Genomic DNA, 19,003 nt, shown 5'->3' on the forward strand with positions numbered 1-19,003 from the left:
AAGGGCTTTCCCCCTTGCCTTCGAGAGACCTTAGTGAGATCAGAGCCAGGGAGCTCTGCTGGGAGAGCTCAGCCAGGGCAGGTTCCCCTCTCCGTGGAGCTGCTGTTTCTGAGCTGAGGCTCTAGTGTAGCCACGATAGCTGACTGTTCCTTTTCTATTGCTACCTGAGAGCATCCAGCAGAACCCCGTGCCCTTCCCTTCCACATCTGCTTTTAAATGTCCAAGTTTTGTCCAAGAATGTCCGAGACCTATTCGAGAAAATAAGAGTACTGTTAAAATAGCAAGCACTTGACCTCCAAACCTTCCTGCCATGCCCTGCTGCTGTGCCATTTGCCCTCCCCTTGGCTCCTTCCAGGCCACCAGCGTCCCCGTGGCCGAGGTGCCCGTGCCGGGGACAGCCGGTGCCTGCCCTCCCTCACAGCCGGTGTAGCTGCGGGCAGCTCTGCTCCGGCCGGTCTCTGCCCCGGTGCCGCCTTCCTGCTCAGGGCGCAGGGCTGAGCCCCGGGGCGGAACTGGCGGAGGCGGAGAGGAGAGTAGAGGAGGTGGCGGAGAGAAGGGGGCGCGGCAGGAGCAGAAAGCCGAGGCTGGCGGCGGGCAGCGAGGCACGGGCGGCGGAGCGGCGGGATGCAGCGGTACCGGCGCGCAGGGCTGTCGGGGCTGGCCGTGCTGCTGCTGGGTGTGTGGGGCTGGTGGCGGCAGGCAGTGGGCTGTGTGTTACCAGCGCTGGAGCCGGGGCTCTCCTGCTCCTTCTCGAACCTTATTCCCCCTCTGTTCTCCTTTCTACAGACATCCCTTCTGCCCTCAATGAGGACATTCCCTCCCAGATGACCTGTCTCACTCTGTTACTCCATCCATCCATCCATCCATCCATCCATCCATCCATCCATCCATCCATTCCTCCCAGTCCATATCTTTTCCTTATTCCTTTCTCCTCGTCTTTATTCTGTTCTTCCAAACATCCCTCCTACATTCTTGTCTTCAACTCTCCAACTCCAACTCTCTCCAACTCTCAGAGAAATTTTCTCTCCATACTTTGTTCTCTGAACATATCCCCATCATCAGTGACCTGTCTTCTCCCCTCTCCTGGTGCATGACATTTCCTGCTGAAGCAAAGTGATTCTTCTTTTCTTCTTGGCAGTGGCTGCAGGCAGAACCCAGGTGCAGCAAGAGCCGTTGGCAGAGACCACCGAGGGCGCCGGCATCAGCATCAACTGCTCCCACCCCAACATAAAGATCACCTACTTCATCCACTGGTACCGTCAGCTCCTGGGCCGAGGCCCTGCATACCTCGTGAGCAGCCTAAAAGACTCCAAAGAGCTGCGGGACCCGCCGGGGCGGCTGTGGGTGTCGGCAGACCGCCGCTCCAGCGCCCTGTGGCTCGCCCGGCCCCGGCGCGGGGACGCGGCGGTGTATTACTGTGCCGTGGGTCTCCCACGGGGAGAGGAGCCGGGGCTGCAGCCGGGCAGGAACCGGCGCGGGCGGGGCCGGGCGTGTGTGTTGTGGGCGGAGGAACAGCCCTGGGCGGGCCCGCCAGGGGGCGCTGCGCTCCGCCCGCCGGGGCCCCTCCGGACAACCGGAAGGGGTTTCACAGTTCGTTCCCTGTAAAAGCTCAGATATACAATGGAAAACTGAGTCCGCCAGCTACAGAATTTCAGACACCTGCCCAAATGTTCCTGCTAGTGTTACAAAGTCATTGCGTGGGGTCAGAAGTTGAAGCTCCCCAGCGGCAGGAGAAGGGCATGTCGAGGTCAGAGGCACCTTCAAACGCTCCCCACAGGGGCTCAGTGGTGAGACCAGGAGCTTGTTTGACAGGATTCAGCACCTTGGCAGCTGGGGCCCAGGAGACAGGGTAAACCGCTTGGCCTGGACACACTGAGCGCAGCCTCAAGGCATGCCAGGTTTCTCCTTGAGGGATGAGTCAGAAAGGGATTTACTGAGTTGCCCTCAGGGGCTGGAGGTCTGAAGGGAATGAGAGCTGGCAGGAGGCCTCTGGTAAGAGGCTGTAGGCTCCAGCCAGGCCCCGGGGGACTCTGTGTGACTGAAGCAGCTGACAGAGGTGGTCAAACCCATGGGCAGAGGCTTCCAAGGCACAGAGTGAAGGATCTGTCTTGCTCCCTGTCCCCGTCCCCTGCGCCATGGGGCTTCCCCCACCTGACCGGAACCGGCATCAGCACCAGCACTGGGCGTGGCATCAGCATCCACCATGGCCCCAGCACCGGCATCACCGGGTCCTCCTTGGAGTCAGTGCCTGGGCTCAGCCCCATTTCTCATCAATGGCTCCTGTGGATCTGTGCTCCTGAAGGCAGCGGACAGCCCCTTGGTCAGCAGACACATGGAGACTGAGATGCTCAGTGCAAGGCAGGGAGGGGAGTGTGGTGTTTCCTACAAGATTCTCTTGCTTCCCTATAAAGTGCTCCCAGTGTTCTGGGTAACGTGGCGTCCTCTGGCCTGTCCGTAAAGGCCTGACAGCTTTGTCTCAGAAATGCCTCACAGACGTAGAATAAGTTGCAATGGCAGTCATCCACCCCAGCGAACCATAAATGTTTGTAAGAGCTCCTTCAAGTTCTCTTTACTGTGGCCTACCACCTGCTCCTCAGCCCTGTCAGGGCCAGACCTTCACCTGGGCTGTAGTGGTTCCCTTGCTTTGCAGCAGTGCTTGATTTTATTCCTCTGACACCAATGGAGACAAAGAATTCACCCCAGAACACCTTTGGATCCTCCCTCTTGCCTAGGTAGCTGATTCCTTCTGGACATGACAAAGCTGTTTCAAACAGGGCAGTACGTTGCCCCAAAGGAAACACCAATATAGTCAAACAGGGGGACCTCCCCAGGGGGCACATGCTTCTGCTTGTCTTTGTCTTCTCCGTGCATCTCCTAATCATAGTGGGAATAGCCTCATGGTTGTCACCGCAGGATCCTGAGGTAGCTCTTCCTTGGCTGGTTTTCCTTCTTGGAGATCTGCTGTGCCACCACCGTTGTCCCCAGATGCTGGAGGCATTCCATCATTTGTGTTTCCTGCTTTCCTTTTCCCACTTCTTCCTAGGTATGACTGAGTTCCTGATCCTCTCAGCCACGTCCTTTGATCATTCTGTCACCATATGCAAGCTGCTCGGTGAAAAATGCTGTCACGACAAAGAAAGTCTGCTTCCTGCCAGCACTGGGAGCACGCACAGTCGGCTTTATGGTCATCTTTGCCCAGGTGGCTCTGCTGCTGCAGTGCCCTTTCTGCACCAAGAAGGTTGTTGACCAGTTCTACCGAGATGCTGGGCCAGCAGGATCATGGCCTGTTTGGGTTGGGTTGACCTTGGCTGGCTGCCAGGTGCCCACCAAGCTGCTCTGTCACCCCCACTCCTCAGGAGGACAGGGGGAGAAAAGAAGACGAAACAAGAGAAAACAAGCTCATGTGTTGAGAGAAGGACAAGGAGATCACTCAGCCATTACTGTCACGGGCAATACAGGCTTGACTTGGGGAAATCAATTTAATGTATTGACAATCAAATCCGAGTAGGATAACAGAAAATAACAAATCTAACAGCACCTTCCCCCCACCCCTCTCTTCTTCACAAGCTCAACTTCACTCCTGACTTCTCTACTTCCTCCTCCCAAGCATCTCAGGGGGAAGGGGAACGGGGGGTGCAGTCCGTTCATAACGCTTCTTCTCTGCCACTCCTTCCTTCTCGTGCTCTTCCTCTGCTCCAATGTGGAGTCCTTCCCATGGGAGACTTTATGAACCGCTCCAACACAGGCCCTTCCCATGGATTGCAGTTCTTCATGAACCGCTCCAGCATGGGCCCTTTCCATGGTCTGCAGTCCTTCAGGCACAGATTGTTGCAGTGTGGGTCCCCCGCAGGGCCACAGGTTCCGCCAGAAAACCTGCTGCAGTGTGGGGTCCTCTCCACGGGGCCACAGGTCCTGCCAGCAGCCTGGTCCAGCGTGGGGTCTCCATGGAGTCACAGCTTCCTTCAGGGCACATCTACCTGCTGTGGTGTGGGGTCCTCCATGGGCTGCAAGTGGATATCTGCTCCACCTCTAACCTCCATGGGCTGCAGGGGGACAGCCTGCGTCCCCATGGTCTTCACCATGAACTACAGGGGAATCTCTGCTCTGCGCCTGGAGCACCTCTTCCCACTCCTTCTTCACTGACATTGGTGTCTGCAGGGCTGTTTCTCTCACCTATTCTCACTCCTCTCTTCCAGCTGCTCTTGCGCAACTGTTTTTTCCCTTCTTAAATATGTTAGCATAGAGGTCCTACCACTATCGCTGGATGGCTCCGATTTAGTCAGTGGCGGACCTGTCTTGGAGCCGGCTGGAGCTGGTTCTGTTCAACATGGGACAGATGCAACTTCTGTCATCTTCTCACAGAAGCCACCCCTGCAGCCTCCCTGATACCAAACCCTTGTCCAATAAACCAGATACAGTCCACCCCTCGCCTCTGTGAATCGCATATTTGAGAATTGTCCTTAATAGATGCATTCATCACACAATCTACAATGTTCACAAACTTCTCTTACATCAACAAAAAAGAATTCCTCACACCAAAATCGAAATAACACCATCACAACACCCACTAAGGTGGGCAATTTACACACACTCCACGCCCCGTCCCTCCACAACAATGACATCAGCAGCAATTCCCCACAATTATTCCACTCTCTGGTCTCTAGCAATGTTTAGTCCATGTTCCAGGGTTCCCCAGGGCTCAATTTCAGGGCCAGTCCTCTTTAATGGTTTCATAAATGATCTGGAGGCAGGAATCAAATGTACCTTGAGTAAGTTTGCCAACGATACTAAACCAGGAGGAGCTGTGGACTTCCTTGAGGGTAGAGAGGCCTTGTAGAGAGATCTGGGTAAACCAGAGCACTGGGCAATCACCAGCCATATGAAAAGCAACAAGATCAAGTGACAGATTCCTCGCCTGGGATGAGGTAATCCTGGTTACACATACGAACCGGGGGATGAGAGGCTGGAGAGCAGCCCCGTGGAAAGAGGTCAGAGGGTTTGGGTCGATGGCAAGTTGAATATGAGTCACCAGTGTGCCCTGGCAGCCAAAAGGGCCAACAGTGTGCTGGGGTGCATCAAGCCCAGCGTAGCTAGCTGTTTTTGGGAGATGATTGTCCCACTCTACACTGCACTAGTGTGGCCCCACCTCGAGTCCTGTGTGCGGTTATGGGCGCCTCAACTTAAGAAGGACAGCAAACTATTGGAGTGTGTCCAAGAGAACGGTGATCAAGATGGTGAAAGGTCTCGAGGGCAAGACTTAGGAGGAGTGGCTGAGGTCACTTGGTAGGTTCAGCTTGGAGAAGAGAAGGCTGAGGGGTGACCTCATTGCAGTCCACAATTTCCTCAAGGAGGGGCAGTGGAAGGGCAGGTGCTGATCTCCTCTTTCTGGTGACCAGTGACAGGACACATAGAAATGGTATGAAGCTGCATCAGAGAAGCTCAGATTGAACATTAGGAAAAGGTTCTTCACTGAAAGGGAGATCGGTCACTGGAACAAGCTCCCCAGGGAAGTAGTCACAGCACCAAGCTTGTTAGAGTTGAAGGAACGTATGGATGATGCTCTTAGTCATATGGTTTAGTTTTAGGTAGAATCATAGAATCATAGAATCATAGAATCATTTAGGTTGGAAAAGACCCTTAGGATCATTGAGTCCAACCATCAACTCCACCCTATGAAGTTCTCCCTTACACTATATCCCTTAACACCACATCTAAACAAGTCTTAAACACATTCAGGGATGGTGAATCCACCACCTCCCCGGGCAGCCTATTCCAGTGTCTAACCACTCTTTCTCTGAAGAATTTTTTCCTAATGTCCAGCCTAACCCTACCCTGCTGCAGCTTGAACCCATTCCTTCTTGTTCTATCACTAATTACCTGTGAGAAGAGACCAGCAGCAACCTCTCGACAATGTCCTTTCAAGTAGTTGTAGAGAGTGATGAGGTCTCCCCTCAGCCTCCTGTTCCTCAAACTAAACAGTCCCAGCTCCTTCAATCGCTCCTCATCAGATTTATTCTCCAGGCCCTCCACCAGCTTCGTTGCCCTCCTCTGCACTCGCTCCAGCACCTCGATATCTCTCTCATATTGAGGTGCCCAAAACTGGCCACAATACTCAAGGTGTGGCCTCACCAGTGCTGAGTACAGGGCGACAATTACCTCCCTACTTCTGCTGGTCACACTATTTCTAATACAAGCCAGGATGCCATTGGCTTCTTGGCCACCTGGGCACACTTCTGGCTCATGTTCAGCCGCTTGTCAATTAGAACCCCCAGGTCCTTTTCTGCCGGGCAGCTCTCCAGCCACACTTCCCCAAGCCTGTAGCAATGCATGGGCTTGGGGAAGTGTGGCTGGAGAGCTGCCTGGCAGAAAAGGTAGTCCTGCAAGAAGCAGGGAGTTGGACGCGATGATCCTTATGGGTCCCTTCCAACTCGGGATATTCTAAGATTCTATGACATGCCAGCACACATAAAAATACATGTGCATATACATTCAGTTACATGGGAACCCCTGCGCAAGCACACACACACACACAATTTCACCCCTGAGACTTGTCACTACATAAGTGTTCACATATGCTTATACACACTTGCACCTAGATATATATGCAAGCTCCTGTACTGAGGAGAAATAACTGGACTCCAGACGATCCAATGTGAATCAACAGAAGCCGTTTATTAAGCACAGATCATCATCTTTTATACCCTGTGTTGTAGCCGTACATGCCACTTGCTTATTTCTGATTAGCTGGTTACACTGTCCACGCGCTGTCCATGCAGTTCATTCACACATCAGATTGGTTACAAGAATTCACATAGTAAATTGCTTAGTCATTAGCACAATATGTTTTCTGCCTTCTCAGTTCCCGTTTTTCCCATGTACTAATTCCATCTTCTACCACCTGTTTTGCCCTTAATCCAATCTCTCATAGTAGGGAGGCTGGCTCACATGACCATTTTCTCTCAGACACATTCCTACAATATGCCCTTTTTCTTCTTGAGCCAGCCAGACCTTATGCATGGCATTTTCTATCATGTCAGTCACTTTGCGGAGAACACACAAGGCTGCCATAATCAATAATAATATAACCAACAATAGCATGAGCCCTTGCTTTAGTAAATCTGATAATCATCCCATTATACCCCATGAGCTTAACCAATCATCAAAACCGTTTTTAACCACTTTTAATTTGGACGTGTTATCCTTCAGCTTCCGTAACTGCTTATGAATGGATGATAAGTGGTCAGAAAGGTTCATACAACACATACCTTCAAAATCTTCACATGCATGACCCTGAGCCAACAGCAAAAATCAATCATCACCCCTATGGTGTCTCCACAAAAGTTCACGAGGGACGTGTTAAATGTTGGGTAAACTGAATTGAATCCTGCTGTATTAAAAGAAGCCGAAATACCAAGGGTTCTCAATTTTGTGCTCAGCTGCAACTTCCAATCACAAAGATAAGCCCAACACTAATTCTCAGTGGCATCTTCAAATATCAGTACCCTTGCCCTTCTTTCTGCGCTGTAGATGACCGAACCTGTTGCTACAGTGACGTACTACCTGTTCCCACTAGTCCTCTGGAACCGACCAAACCTCTGGCAGTAGCACTGCGTAACAGCACTGTATGCCACACCTTGACCAATCCTTGTGAATGGTAGACTTCCCTAATCTCCTGTCGCTCAGCCAGCTCGTGTTGAGGTGAACCTGACTCTGTGTACTCTATTGCAATAGCTAAACGAATTAAACCCGTCACCTTACTTAGTTCTTTATTAAAACACACAGCATGCCAGATTTAAAACACACAGCACACTGGATTTAAAACACACAGCACACCCTGTCACCTTACTTAACTCCTTATTAAAACACACAGCACACCGGAATTAAAATACACAGCACACTGGATTAAAAACAGACAGCATACCCTGTCACTTTACCTAATTCCTTATTAAAATACACAGCACACTAAAATTAAAATACACAGCACACCGGATTAAAAACACACAGCACACCGGGTGGCAGCACGTGGTCTTTCAAACCACCACCGGCCTCAACAATCCTCACAAGGCACAAGGATCTATGGGTCACAGTTCCACACCTAGGGCACTGCACTTCTTCAGCCCTCATTGTCGTTGTTGGTATTGTGGGGTAACTCATTTGAATCCGTCTGCTCAAACCAGGGCTTTATCCGCTTGGCTGGTACCCATCTGGTTCCAGCATCTGTAGCGACACAGGCATATCCTCGACCCCAGGTTAATAGTCTACACGGTCCTTCCCACTTCCCTGTCACACTGTTTTTAACTGCTACCATGCCATTTTCCTGCCTAAAATCTCCCAGGTCTCTCTGCAGGCCTGTGCCGTGCCGCACGATTGGAGGTCCAAGGCAGTGTTGAGGAAGGCGTAGGAAGTTCAGGATGTAAATGGCTTTGTTCAGTCGATCTACAGGACTCAGCCCTTGCTCTCCCCCTTTTTGTTTTTGAAGTAAATTTTTTAAAGACTGGTTCATGCGTTCCACTATGGCTTGACCCATCAGAGAATGTGGTGTGCCAGTCACATGTGTAATGCCTCACAGCTGTAGAAATACCTCTGTTGAACGGGCTACATACCCTGGGCCATTATCAGTCTTTATCACACGCGGTACACCTAAGGCTGCAAACGCGCATCGCAAATGCTTTCGTACATGTTTACTAGATTCACCAGTCTGCACAGTTGCCCAAATTGCAGTTGAATAACAGTCTACACTCAGGTGTATAAATTTCAGTTTTCCAAATTCTGACACATGGGTTACATCAGTCTGCCAGAACTCCAAAGGTCCGTGCCCTTGGGGACTGACGCCTGGGTTGAAGTTAGGTATAAATGGTTGACAATCAGCACAAGTTCACACAATATCATGTGCTTGTTGTTGTGTTAAAGAAAATTCCTTCCTCAATGCCTTCGCATTTTGATGAAAAAAAAAAATCACGCGACTTTTCAGCTTGCTGCATAATGTTCCAAGTTGTTACCAACAGTGTGATAATCCGCAACTGTGTTTCCCTCAGTTAAAGGACCAAGTAAACAGCTATGAGAGCGTATGTGGACAATAAAATAACGAAACTGTCTTTTTCATAAAAGCAACATTAATTGCAGTAAGAGACTAAATAACAATTGGTTCTCTACTTGTTTTATAAATGCTCCTTCAAGTCCTTGAACAATACCAGTAGCATATTGAGATTCTGCCTACATTTAACAGTTCCTGTTGAAATAAGTCAAAGGCCTTTACTGTGTCCCTGAACCATCTACAAACACCGAACAGGTGCCATCAAGAGGCTTTGGTGCTCACAGGATGCGCGGCTGTAAAGGAATTTGTGAAAGTGACTGTAATAGTCTGTGCTAGGGGAAAGAATAATTTATTTGCCCAATATAATGTACTAAGAAGGTTAAGACTTTGTGATAACCAAGGGTCAAGGTCATCCTTTTTGATGGGGACATGTATGTGGCTTGGATCCATTCCAGAAAGCTGGTGACAGCACAAACGACCCTGGAAAAACAATCGTGGTAACATTTCAATCATCATAGTTACTGGTTTTGAAAAGGTATGTGGCAAAAATACCCCCTCTAATGAAGTCAGGCTCTTTGTGAGTGCATCACCGCACTGTCCTATCAGGGCATAAAGTTGAAATTCTTGTAGGAAGGTGTTCAATGCGTCTTGCAGCAGTAGGAGACTATATCTTATCTTGCAACATGCTGTAATGCCTTCGGAGCTGTTGGGGTTAATGAACATAGAACTTATGGGGGGGCGGGGGGGGTGTGGGGGCAGACACAGTGCTTCAGGGCATCCCCTGTATCTTCAAAGTGTGCTCATGTCTCTCTCCCCCTCTCTGACCCGAGACAGCCCCCCTATATCCTACACTGCATTGAGTGGAGAAGTACAGGCTAGAGTCACTGCATGCATGGCCAGTGCACGCAGCAAGTCCCACCAGACTCTCCTGCACTGGACTGAGTAGAAAAGTACAGGCTAGAGTCGCTGCACACGTGGCCAGCGTATGCAGCGAGTCTCACCAAACTCATGATCCAGCTTTGCTAACAGCAGCTGTCTGATACGTGACTACATTGTTGTAATCCCTTCTTGTTATCTTCTTCTGTGAAGGTCAGGTTCTCATGGATACACACATAGTTTTTAGAGAACATATTCTACAACTCGTACAAGGGTACGATGCAAAGCGGCATTTACAGCTGATCGTATAATGCTTATTAAACACAGCAAACAGCATACTAAACATAACAGACAAATTCCTTCCACATAGGCAATGAGTATAATTTGCTTCAACCAACCCCACCCCCGAGTCCATCCAGCAAAAAGATTTTCAAAAGTGGTCTCCACAAGTTGCTGGTTCAGTCGGTGCAGTTCCTGCAACTGGGCATGGATGGATTTGGAGCGGTCACTTAGATTCATACAATACAGTCCTTTAAAATCTTGACAACCATGTCTGTGAGCTGAAAGCAAAAAATCAGTAGCAGTTCTGTTTTGCAACATCGCATATCGAATACTATCTACATCTAGCAATAACTCAGAAATAGCGGTACTAGTAGCATTGTTAAACTTATCCTTGGCAGCAAGAGAGTCGTTGTTATCACGAATCCTTGGCAGCAAAAAAGTCCTTGTTAGCAAGAGCGCATGCGGACTCCCTGTTCTCGCTGGTACTGTGCTTTGATCTTCTTCCACAACAGGCCAAGATTCTCAAGCAGCTAGATAAGGTGTCTGAGAGTCCATTACAGGCTTATGTCATCCAAATGTTTTTCTTGCCAGCACCCGAGACTGAATAACGATTGGTGTGATATATGTGTTTTCCAGCACCCACGTGCGAGTCCCTTGAGTGTATTTACAATCCTCCTCGCCGATCTTCCGTTGCTTTCCCATATTCCACCCCCTTGCTCAAGAGACTGCTTCTGCTGGGGTTCATTTTAGTCTCACAGGGTATAACACAGAGCAATCTACTAAGGCATGCAATAACATATACACATATAGGAAAAAACCCAAAAACATATCTCTATGGTACTGCTTTGAATCAGGTGTCCTATTTCTCTTTTTCTGATGCTTTCTCGTAATGCGTATGGCATACTTTTGTGCTAACGTGGCACATTTCCCATCTAATTGTTCCTGTTTGGTTTCTTTTTTTTTCTTTCTTTTTTTTTTCTCTTTTTTTTTCTCTTTTTAATTTTTTTCTTTTTTTTTCTTTTCTCTTTTTTTTTCTTGTCTCTTTTTTTTTTTTTCCATCACTTACGACTGACATAAAAGTCTGCCTTTGCAACAAGAGCTCAGTTTCTCATTTTTCCTTAAGTTTCTCATTTTCATACAGAGCATCCTATAGACTTTGTCTCAAGTCCTTTTCCCAATCAACCATGATCTTATAGACAAACAACAAACAACCAGCGATACGCCCTGCACGGGCAAGCCATTCCCGAGAGTGTAAACGTGTCGGCTCGTGAAAACTCCCCCAATATTTCAGGACTTCCATCGGTTCTACAGCCCATCCTGGTGTATCTGCCTGGGGCGCGCTCACCTTACGTCTAAACATTGTGTATATACAAACTTCTTCACTTGACAGAGTGTCAGCCCTAGATGCATACGAGAACAGTACCACACTGGCAGAACACCTGCTCAAGTGGAGTCACCTAACGACACTGCACACAACAAAAAGCAAACAGTAGCACACATGCTGATCAGCAGGTATAAGCTGGCGCCCACACACACTTACACAGCAGACATAAAAAACCAGCACTTCTATCTCAGGGAGACGACTGGGGAGGGGGTGAGGCGGGCAATGTCAGGAGCAAACAGCTCCGGCTCTGTCCTTCTCTGCTGACATTCTGCCTCCTCCATCGGCCTCAGGTGGAGCAGAGGGGATCAGCAGGGGATCGTCCCAGACCTTCGTACCTGGCCAGTTTGATCCCCCTCCCGTGGGTTCTAATGCTGCAAAAGCCCCGGCTGCCATGGCTCGCTCTGCCTTCATATCTTGTAAGGTCGATAACACCAACCACCATGTTGTCGCTAATGGTGATGCCTCTTTGTCTCCTTTACTTATCACTTCCCACAGTTTTTTCCCAACAGCCTCCTGTATTTCTGGTTTAAAAGCTGTCTGGGGCTCTGGTGCGAATCCGTTCTCTCTGCACCAGGTTAACAACCTTCGGAGCATACGCTCGTCGTATTTCACCCCTCTCTTAGAGGGGATATGCAGGAGAAGTCTTAGTATAGCCCCTTCTTCTTTTGTTACTTGTTGCCCCATCTCCTGCCCCGGCTGCTCACCTCTCTCTGGGTGTCCATGGCCACGTCATCTGTTTCCTCTATTCCGGGTTGCCGCCCAATCCGCCCGGTCTCAGTCCAGCTGAGCCGTCCTCCAGCTGGTGGATCTCCTTCTGGGTCTTCCGCCCCTTGCATTCCGTTGCTCAAGACAAGTGCCAATCGGTATCACGTCGGGGTCACCATCTGAGGAGAAATAACTGGACTCCAGACGATCCAATGTGAATCAACAGAAGCCGTTTATTAAGCACAGATCATCATCTTTTATACCCTGTGTTGTAGCCGTACATGCCACTTGCTTATTTCTGATTAGCTGGTTACACTGTCCACGCGCTGTCCATGCAATTCATTCACGCATCAGATGATTGGTTACAAGAATTCTCATAGTAAATTGCTTAGTCATTAGCACAACATTTTTTCTGCCTTCTCAGTTCCCGTTTTTCCCATGTACTAATTCCATCTTCTACCACCTGTTTTGCTCTTAATCTAATCTCTCATAGTAGGGAGGCTGGCTCACATGACCATTTTCTCTCAGATGCATTCCTACACTGTACAAACACAGACATGTGTTCGTCTGCTCACATGTATGCCCACAGACATACAAACAGACACACACTGACAACACACAAACACTTACCTCCACACCTGCAAAAATGTGTGTGGACACAAACACATGCACAGACATAAACAGAAATGTCCTCGTTCACACGCACGCTGGCAGACACTCACTCTCACGTGTGCATTTGCAAATGCCCACACAAATGCAAATACAGAGGCACAAATATGCCCCCAGGTGCAGACAGATGCATATGCACATGAGGAAGCCCAGCCTCTCCCCACATTCTGAGAAGCAGGACTCCACGGGCAGCTCTCTGCCCCTGTGCCCCTGACAACTTCAGGCAAGTCCTCGAAAGCCTACTGCTAAGAAGAAGACACATGAGGTGCCAGCCACTGTTGGTGGATTTAGTGACAGCAGAGGGCTTTTGGGCTTTTGTGTGTTGGCCAGAAGTAGTTCAACTGATTGTGTTCTCAATTACAGGAAAGAGAGAAGGTGTATTGAGGTCCAAGCAGCGGGGTCTTTTTTTGAAATTCAACCATGTTCACATACCAATTCAGTCCATGAGAGACAAAGTCAAAGCTCAAGACCATCCCTATTGCTGCAGCTCCAGGCATTCTCCACTTTACAAGTCAAAATGATCCCGACGTTTTGCAAGCTCCGGCCCATCCCTGGTGATTGCCGTAAGGCAGTTGTGGAGGTCTGGGACCAGTTCCAGGTTCAATGCAGGGAGAGGTGCTGCCCTGACACGCTCACATGGCAGCAAAGGGTTGTGTGCGGGGGGTGAGCCCCATGGCCTGCAGCTGCAAATGCTGGGGCTGGGACACCAGAGAGGAAGCTGGCCTGATGAAGTTGCCTTAAGATAAATACCATCTCTTCAAAAGACAAACTAATATTAATTAGCAGGTGGCATCAGGAGGAGATTTCAAGCTGCCTGAGCCAAGCCCCAACATCTGTCAGTGAACGTGGCTCATTTGAGCTCAGGGAGCTGCTCTGCTGAGGTGACCATCTCCTCATCTGCTTTTAGCACTGGAGCAGCCGGGAGAGCCAGAGGAGTGGTGGCAGAAGGCTGTGCCCAGCACTGCACAGGCACCGGGAGGACAAGCCTTGTGCCCTGAGAACCTCCCAGAAAGGTTGGCATTTTCCAAGGGTCCTCACCTGGCCTGGAAGGCTCCCATTCAGGTCCCCCCAACTGGGACCTGCCTCCCTTGGAAGGAGTCCCTCTCCCAGCTGTGCTCTGCAAGTGCAGCATCAGGAAGCAAGGTGCCAGACAAACGGTTTTTCCGGCTTTGACAAACATGCAGGTATGGCCTGCTCTGAGCAAGCTCTTGAAATTGGTGACCTGCAGAGGTGCTGTCCAACCTAAATTATGCTATGGAAAGAGTAAAGACAGTTGGGTTAGTTGGTTTGTTAAATGCTAAAAGTAAGGAGAGGACAAATGGAGATCCTACCTGTGTTGAGGAAAGTGAGAATGGAAGGGCTATGGTCAAGTGGAAGGACCGTCTCTTTGGGTTTGAGTGTGTTTTTTTCCCCAATGAGCTTGAGATGGGAACGATTTATGAGATGGGATGGGAAGTGTGGCAGGAAACTTGATTTGTTGGTTCCTGAGACATCTTCTTTTGGACAGAGGAAGAAAGTGCCCAGTGCCTCGTTGGGCTGAGTAGGGCAGCTGGTGTCTGCAGGGTGTGGGGGTGTTGACCGTTGTGTTTCTGAGACCTGCGGGTTTGGGTATGCTGAAAGGAGCTTGGGACTAGATACCATGCAGGAGCCAGGAGAGGCCAACCCAGCCAAGGGCTTGAGGATGGAGAGAGAGAGGACGCAGGCATCAGGGAAGGAGACACTCCCAACACGTTGCAGAGGGGGATGTGTCAGAGAGGTGGGTCACCAGGTGCAGGCCTATCCCCCTTTCACCCCTCACCTTGCAAAGGCAGAAGCTGTTGACTGCAGGAGCAACATGTGCCAGTACTGGGGAAGGGAAAACCGCAGCACAGGCATTTGAGATGCGCTAAGAACAAGTATTTTCTCCTCCCCATTTCATTCTTTGTTCCCCTTGCAGAGCCATTTCCGGCAGCTCTGCTCTCTCGGGGCTCTTGGTGGGGACGTGTGGGTTTTCTGAGTCTGTCCCACACATGCAAGAGGATCGGTCTCAGCACGCACATCAGGTATCTCGTCCTCTCTGCCTTCCTGAGGCAACCACTGGGTAAGGATTGTCTTTGACTGGAGGCATGATTCCTCTTCTTCCCAGGAGACCCACACCCCCTCAACACGTCTCTGCGGGGAGCTGCTCTTGAATTATGGGCAAATGCACCTGCTTTCTCAAGATACTGCTACATAGAGAAAAGATGAGACCAAGAAGAAAGAGCTCCTCTCCTGACCATCATAGACCCCTTGCTTTCCTTTTCTCTTGCCACCCATCCACCTCTCTCTGCCTCTCTCTTCTGATCTCTCCGAGCCCAGTGTTTCACAGACATACCATTGCAGAAGCTCTTTTCTATCTTGGTAGTACACCTTTCCTGACCTTGTACTTGTGTTTTGACACACAGGGTTTTTTGAAAGCTGATGCAGGGACATGAAAGCTCTCTCATGCCACTCACGCTCTTAGGGTGTCCCAGTCTCTCTCCAGGCTGGTGCATGTCATGCAGCTTGCCCGGACTATCCATTCCTCCTGCAAGTCCTCAGTGCCTGGGCTTTCTTTTCCCTCCCTACCTTGACTTCGGAGCCTCCTGAGAGGACAGGGAATGGGGAGCAGCATGAAAGTGCTCACAGGTGTTCCCATGATCTCTCACCATGCTGGAGGTGACCTGGAGCCAGCACAGGAGGGCCAGGCACCACAGGTTCTTCCCTGGACACTCCAGGCAGCAGGAGAGTGGAAATTAAAAGTGTGGGTGAAAGCACAGCTCTCCTCTGGGGGTATCCCTGTGTGAGGTAGTTGGCATTACTGTGTTGTGAGATCCACGCTGAGCTGAGGTGTGAGGCTGCCTGCTCAAAGATACCGCCTTGCTGTACCCATCCATGGGGCTAGTGCTGCAGAGAAAGGAAAAGGGAGCCTGCTCCTCTGACATTTTGCATCTCCTCTTGTTTTGCATTTCAGAGTCTTTCCCTGCACAGTCACTGACCCTCTTTTTCTTCCAGGCACCATGGGATAGACCACTGTCACCCAGCAAGAAGCACAAGTCACAGTGAAGCAGGGAGACACCTTTGAAACCACCTGCACCTACCAAACCTCCAGCTTTGATGCCTTGCTCTGGTACAAACAGAGAAAAGGACAAGCTCCACAGCGTATCTCCTATCAGGCAGCAGCTGGCTACAAGCCCAGTGGCTGTCTCACCACCGTGCTGAACACCACCGAGAAATACAGCCTCCTCCAGCTGGAGAAAGTCGAGCTCTCTGACAGTGCCTTCTACCTCTGTGCTTTGCAAGACACCCTGGTGCAGGGAGCTTCCTTGGCTGTGCAAGAGCCCAGGGGATGGAGGGGATGTGTCTTAGAGTTGGGGAAGGGGTCGTCAGGTGTCCCTTGGCAGAGCTGCTTCCCCTGTACGCTCAGGGATTTGCAGGACAAGATCTTCTTCCAGGAGGGGACAGTGCCAGTGGCCTGAGAGGAAATAGAAGGGTGGTGAAAGACTCTCAGGTTCCCTTGTTTTCACCGGGGGTTATGTGGTTATTCTGCCCAATGGCACTAGTGAGCTGATGGGCAATGCAGGAGGTTGTGGCGGTTTGTGCAATGGTTCCTCGTTTGCTGCTCTTTGCTTTCTGGAGAAAGCATCTGAAAGATGGAAAACCTGCCCTCTGGCAATGCTCCTTCCTGGAATTACATGATTGCAATAATTTTCAAAAATACTCAGAACCACCATGCGGACCCTCCAATTGCTGCATGGCCGTGTGCTGAGATCTGGAGGACCTGCTCTCCCCAGTGCACTCTGCCCATCCTTGGAGCCCTTCTCATGCAGTACCTCATAGGTTTCCCGCAGCCCTGCCCCATTTCTTCTGCAGTGTGACCAGGCTGTGCAGCTCTATGCAAGATCTCGGTAGGGGAGCAGACCACCAAGCAGAGCTGGACAACATGCCCTGCCAGGAGAAGAGCTGGCCTAGGGGAAAGATACTTTGTGATTCCAATATCAACCTGGGAGTCCCCTTAGCCCTGCACATCTGTGCAACTGCTGGGCTGTGCAGGGGACTCTTTGGGGGCAGAAGGTGTATGGGTCGCCTGCCCTTACTGTCCTTGCCCTCGGGTTCAGGCCATGCTCCCTCATTCAGGGGAGAAGTTGGAGGATTAGGATGAGAAGGTCAGGGGTTGTTCTGAAGGCTTTTTCTCACACCATCTTTGCTCCTGCATCCTTGGGGGCCACCTTCTGACTGAGCTTCTTTTCCCACCACAGGGCTATCCAGAGCAGGAGGAATTCCCTTCTGCACAGGCTTGTGAGCTGCTGACCTCTCAGAGCCTCCAGCAGCACTGGGGAGCACTCTCTAAGGGAAAGCAATGGTCAGTCTCCTTGTTGCAGGACGTGTTCTGATGCCAAGAGATTCCATGTGAGCAGAGATGCTGGAATACAGGGCCTGATACCCACTGGCTGTGGAGGAGATGAGTATATCTTCCTCAGCACCAAGGGACAGTGAATGGAAGGGACCCATTACCCCATATCCCACCCTCCCCTTCCTCTTCTGCTTGTGCCCTCACCTTATCCCCCACCACCCAAGACAAAGTCTTTCTCCCTTGGCATACAAGACAAGGTCCACCATGAAAAGGATGACATGGAAGCAGAGGTCAGCATGCAGAAAACTTTAATGACTCTGAGGTGGAAAGAAGTTCACTTGTAGAGGAGGTGGCCAGAGCAGGGAGAGGATCAGCAGATGCCAAAATTCTGCTGCCATTGCCCACAGTTGAAATCCCACAGGCCTATCCCACAGAGGGTGAGGGGCCAGTAGATGCCCCATGGTGGCTTTGCAGGTCTTATGGCCTAGAAGAACAAAAAATACCAGAAGAAATGGGAGAGAGAATAAGGCACGGAAGTTAGACTTTGGCCAGATTTTCAGCGAACCCCAGCAGCTCTCCTTTGGAAGGGCAGCAATGGCTGCTCAGTCTCCCTAAAATCAATGGCCAGGAGCTTTGTCTTCAATCCAGCATCAGGTTCCTGGGGGTCCTTGTCAGGGCTGTCACCAGCGCATTTAGCAGGGGGGACACCTTCTGCCACAGTAGCGGCTGGAAATGCCAGAGAGGTCACAGCACCCAGAGTTGATGGGCACTCCATCACAGCTGAGGATGCTGCCAACGGCAGCAGAGGTGGAGGATCCCACAACGGTGTTCTGTGGGAAGGAGCTGAGGATGGGGCCAGGCAGGGTCACCACCACAGCAGGAGGCTCAATGACAACGGTGGAGTTCTGGCACTGCCTGACACAGGGCTCATTGCAGCTGTTGGCCAGCGGGGTGGGGCCACAGGGCCGGCAGGGCTGGCACCGGTCATAGCAGGACATGTCTCTGGGCTGCAGGAGCACCTGTGAGAGAGGGCAGAGAGGCAGTAGAGCACATACATATTTGAGGAACAGTCTGCCAGGAGTCTGTCACTCCACCACAAGCGTGTCAAAGGCACCTGCTGAGCCAGGAGCTAGAAACTGTGCAGTGAGGCAAAAGGGTTACCAGACACAGTACTGTGAGGATCACCCAGGCCCAACCAGGCTGCTGCCAATCTTTGCAGTGAAGGGCAACCTCAGCCAAGTGCCAAGTCCTCTTTCAAGATAATGCAAAGTGTCTCCAAGCCCAAGGAGGCTGCTGCCTATCTCTTAAGAGAACAGCTCCCTCAACCAAGTCCCAGACACTCTCTACTCAGACCTTCACCCTTCTTCCCCTTCTCATGGAGAGCAGCACCACAGCCCACTATAGGAGGGAGGAGTACACACCTGCATGAGCAGAAAACAACACAGGGAAAGGGCTTCAGACTCACCTGGTTCCCAAGGAGGAGGAGGAGAGAGAAGTGGATGGGAGAGCGAGGAGTTGGGCTGGCTTTTATGGTGGCCCTGACCTGCCCTGGGCCGAGAGGTAGCTTCTACCGAAGTGGCAATTGTCTAAGCTGCTCATGATGAACAGAAAACATCCCAGCTAATGACATGGTCTGTGTGGTTGTTTTCTCAATGCCACCTTCGCATTTCCTGGCTTATGCTGTCCACCTTCCCTCACGGAG

General features: G+C 50.7%; 1 protein-coding gene and 1 gene segment (V, D, J or C); one reads left to right on the top strand and one right to left on the bottom strand.

The window, feature by feature from the left end:
• The first annotated feature begins 594 nt into the window (after positions 1 to 594).
• LOC134524694 (T cell receptor alpha variable 26-2-like) lies at positions 595 to 7,605 on the top strand. The segment is given in 3 exon segments: positions 595 to 676; positions 1,139 to 1,422; positions 7,528 to 7,605. Coding segments are annotated over 3 exon segments (414 nt in total).
• A 10,388-nt stretch (positions 7,606 to 17,993) lies between these two features.
• On the bottom strand, positions 17,994 to 18,299 carry LOC134524513 (feather keratin Cos2-3-like). The gene has a single exon (XM_063354612.1). It carries the CDS (start codon positions 18,297 to 18,299, stop codon positions 17,994 to 17,996), a length of 306 nt encoding a protein of 101 aa, XP_063210682.1.
• Between the last annotated feature and the right edge of the window lie 704 nt (positions 18,300 to 19,003).

This window comes from Chroicocephalus ridibundus, chromosome 17 (genome assembly GCF_963924245.1).
Source record: "Chroicocephalus ridibundus chromosome 17, bChrRid1.1, whole genome shotgun sequence".
NCBI lineage: Eukaryota > Metazoa > Chordata > Aves > Charadriiformes > Laridae > Chroicocephalus > Chroicocephalus ridibundus.

Bases quoted from the DNA above. Each gene is read 5' to 3' on its own strand.
- LOC134524513 (XM_063354612.1), bottom strand. From the start codon at position 18,299: ATGTCCTGCTATGACCGGTGCCAGCCCTGCCGGCCCTGTGGCCCCACC.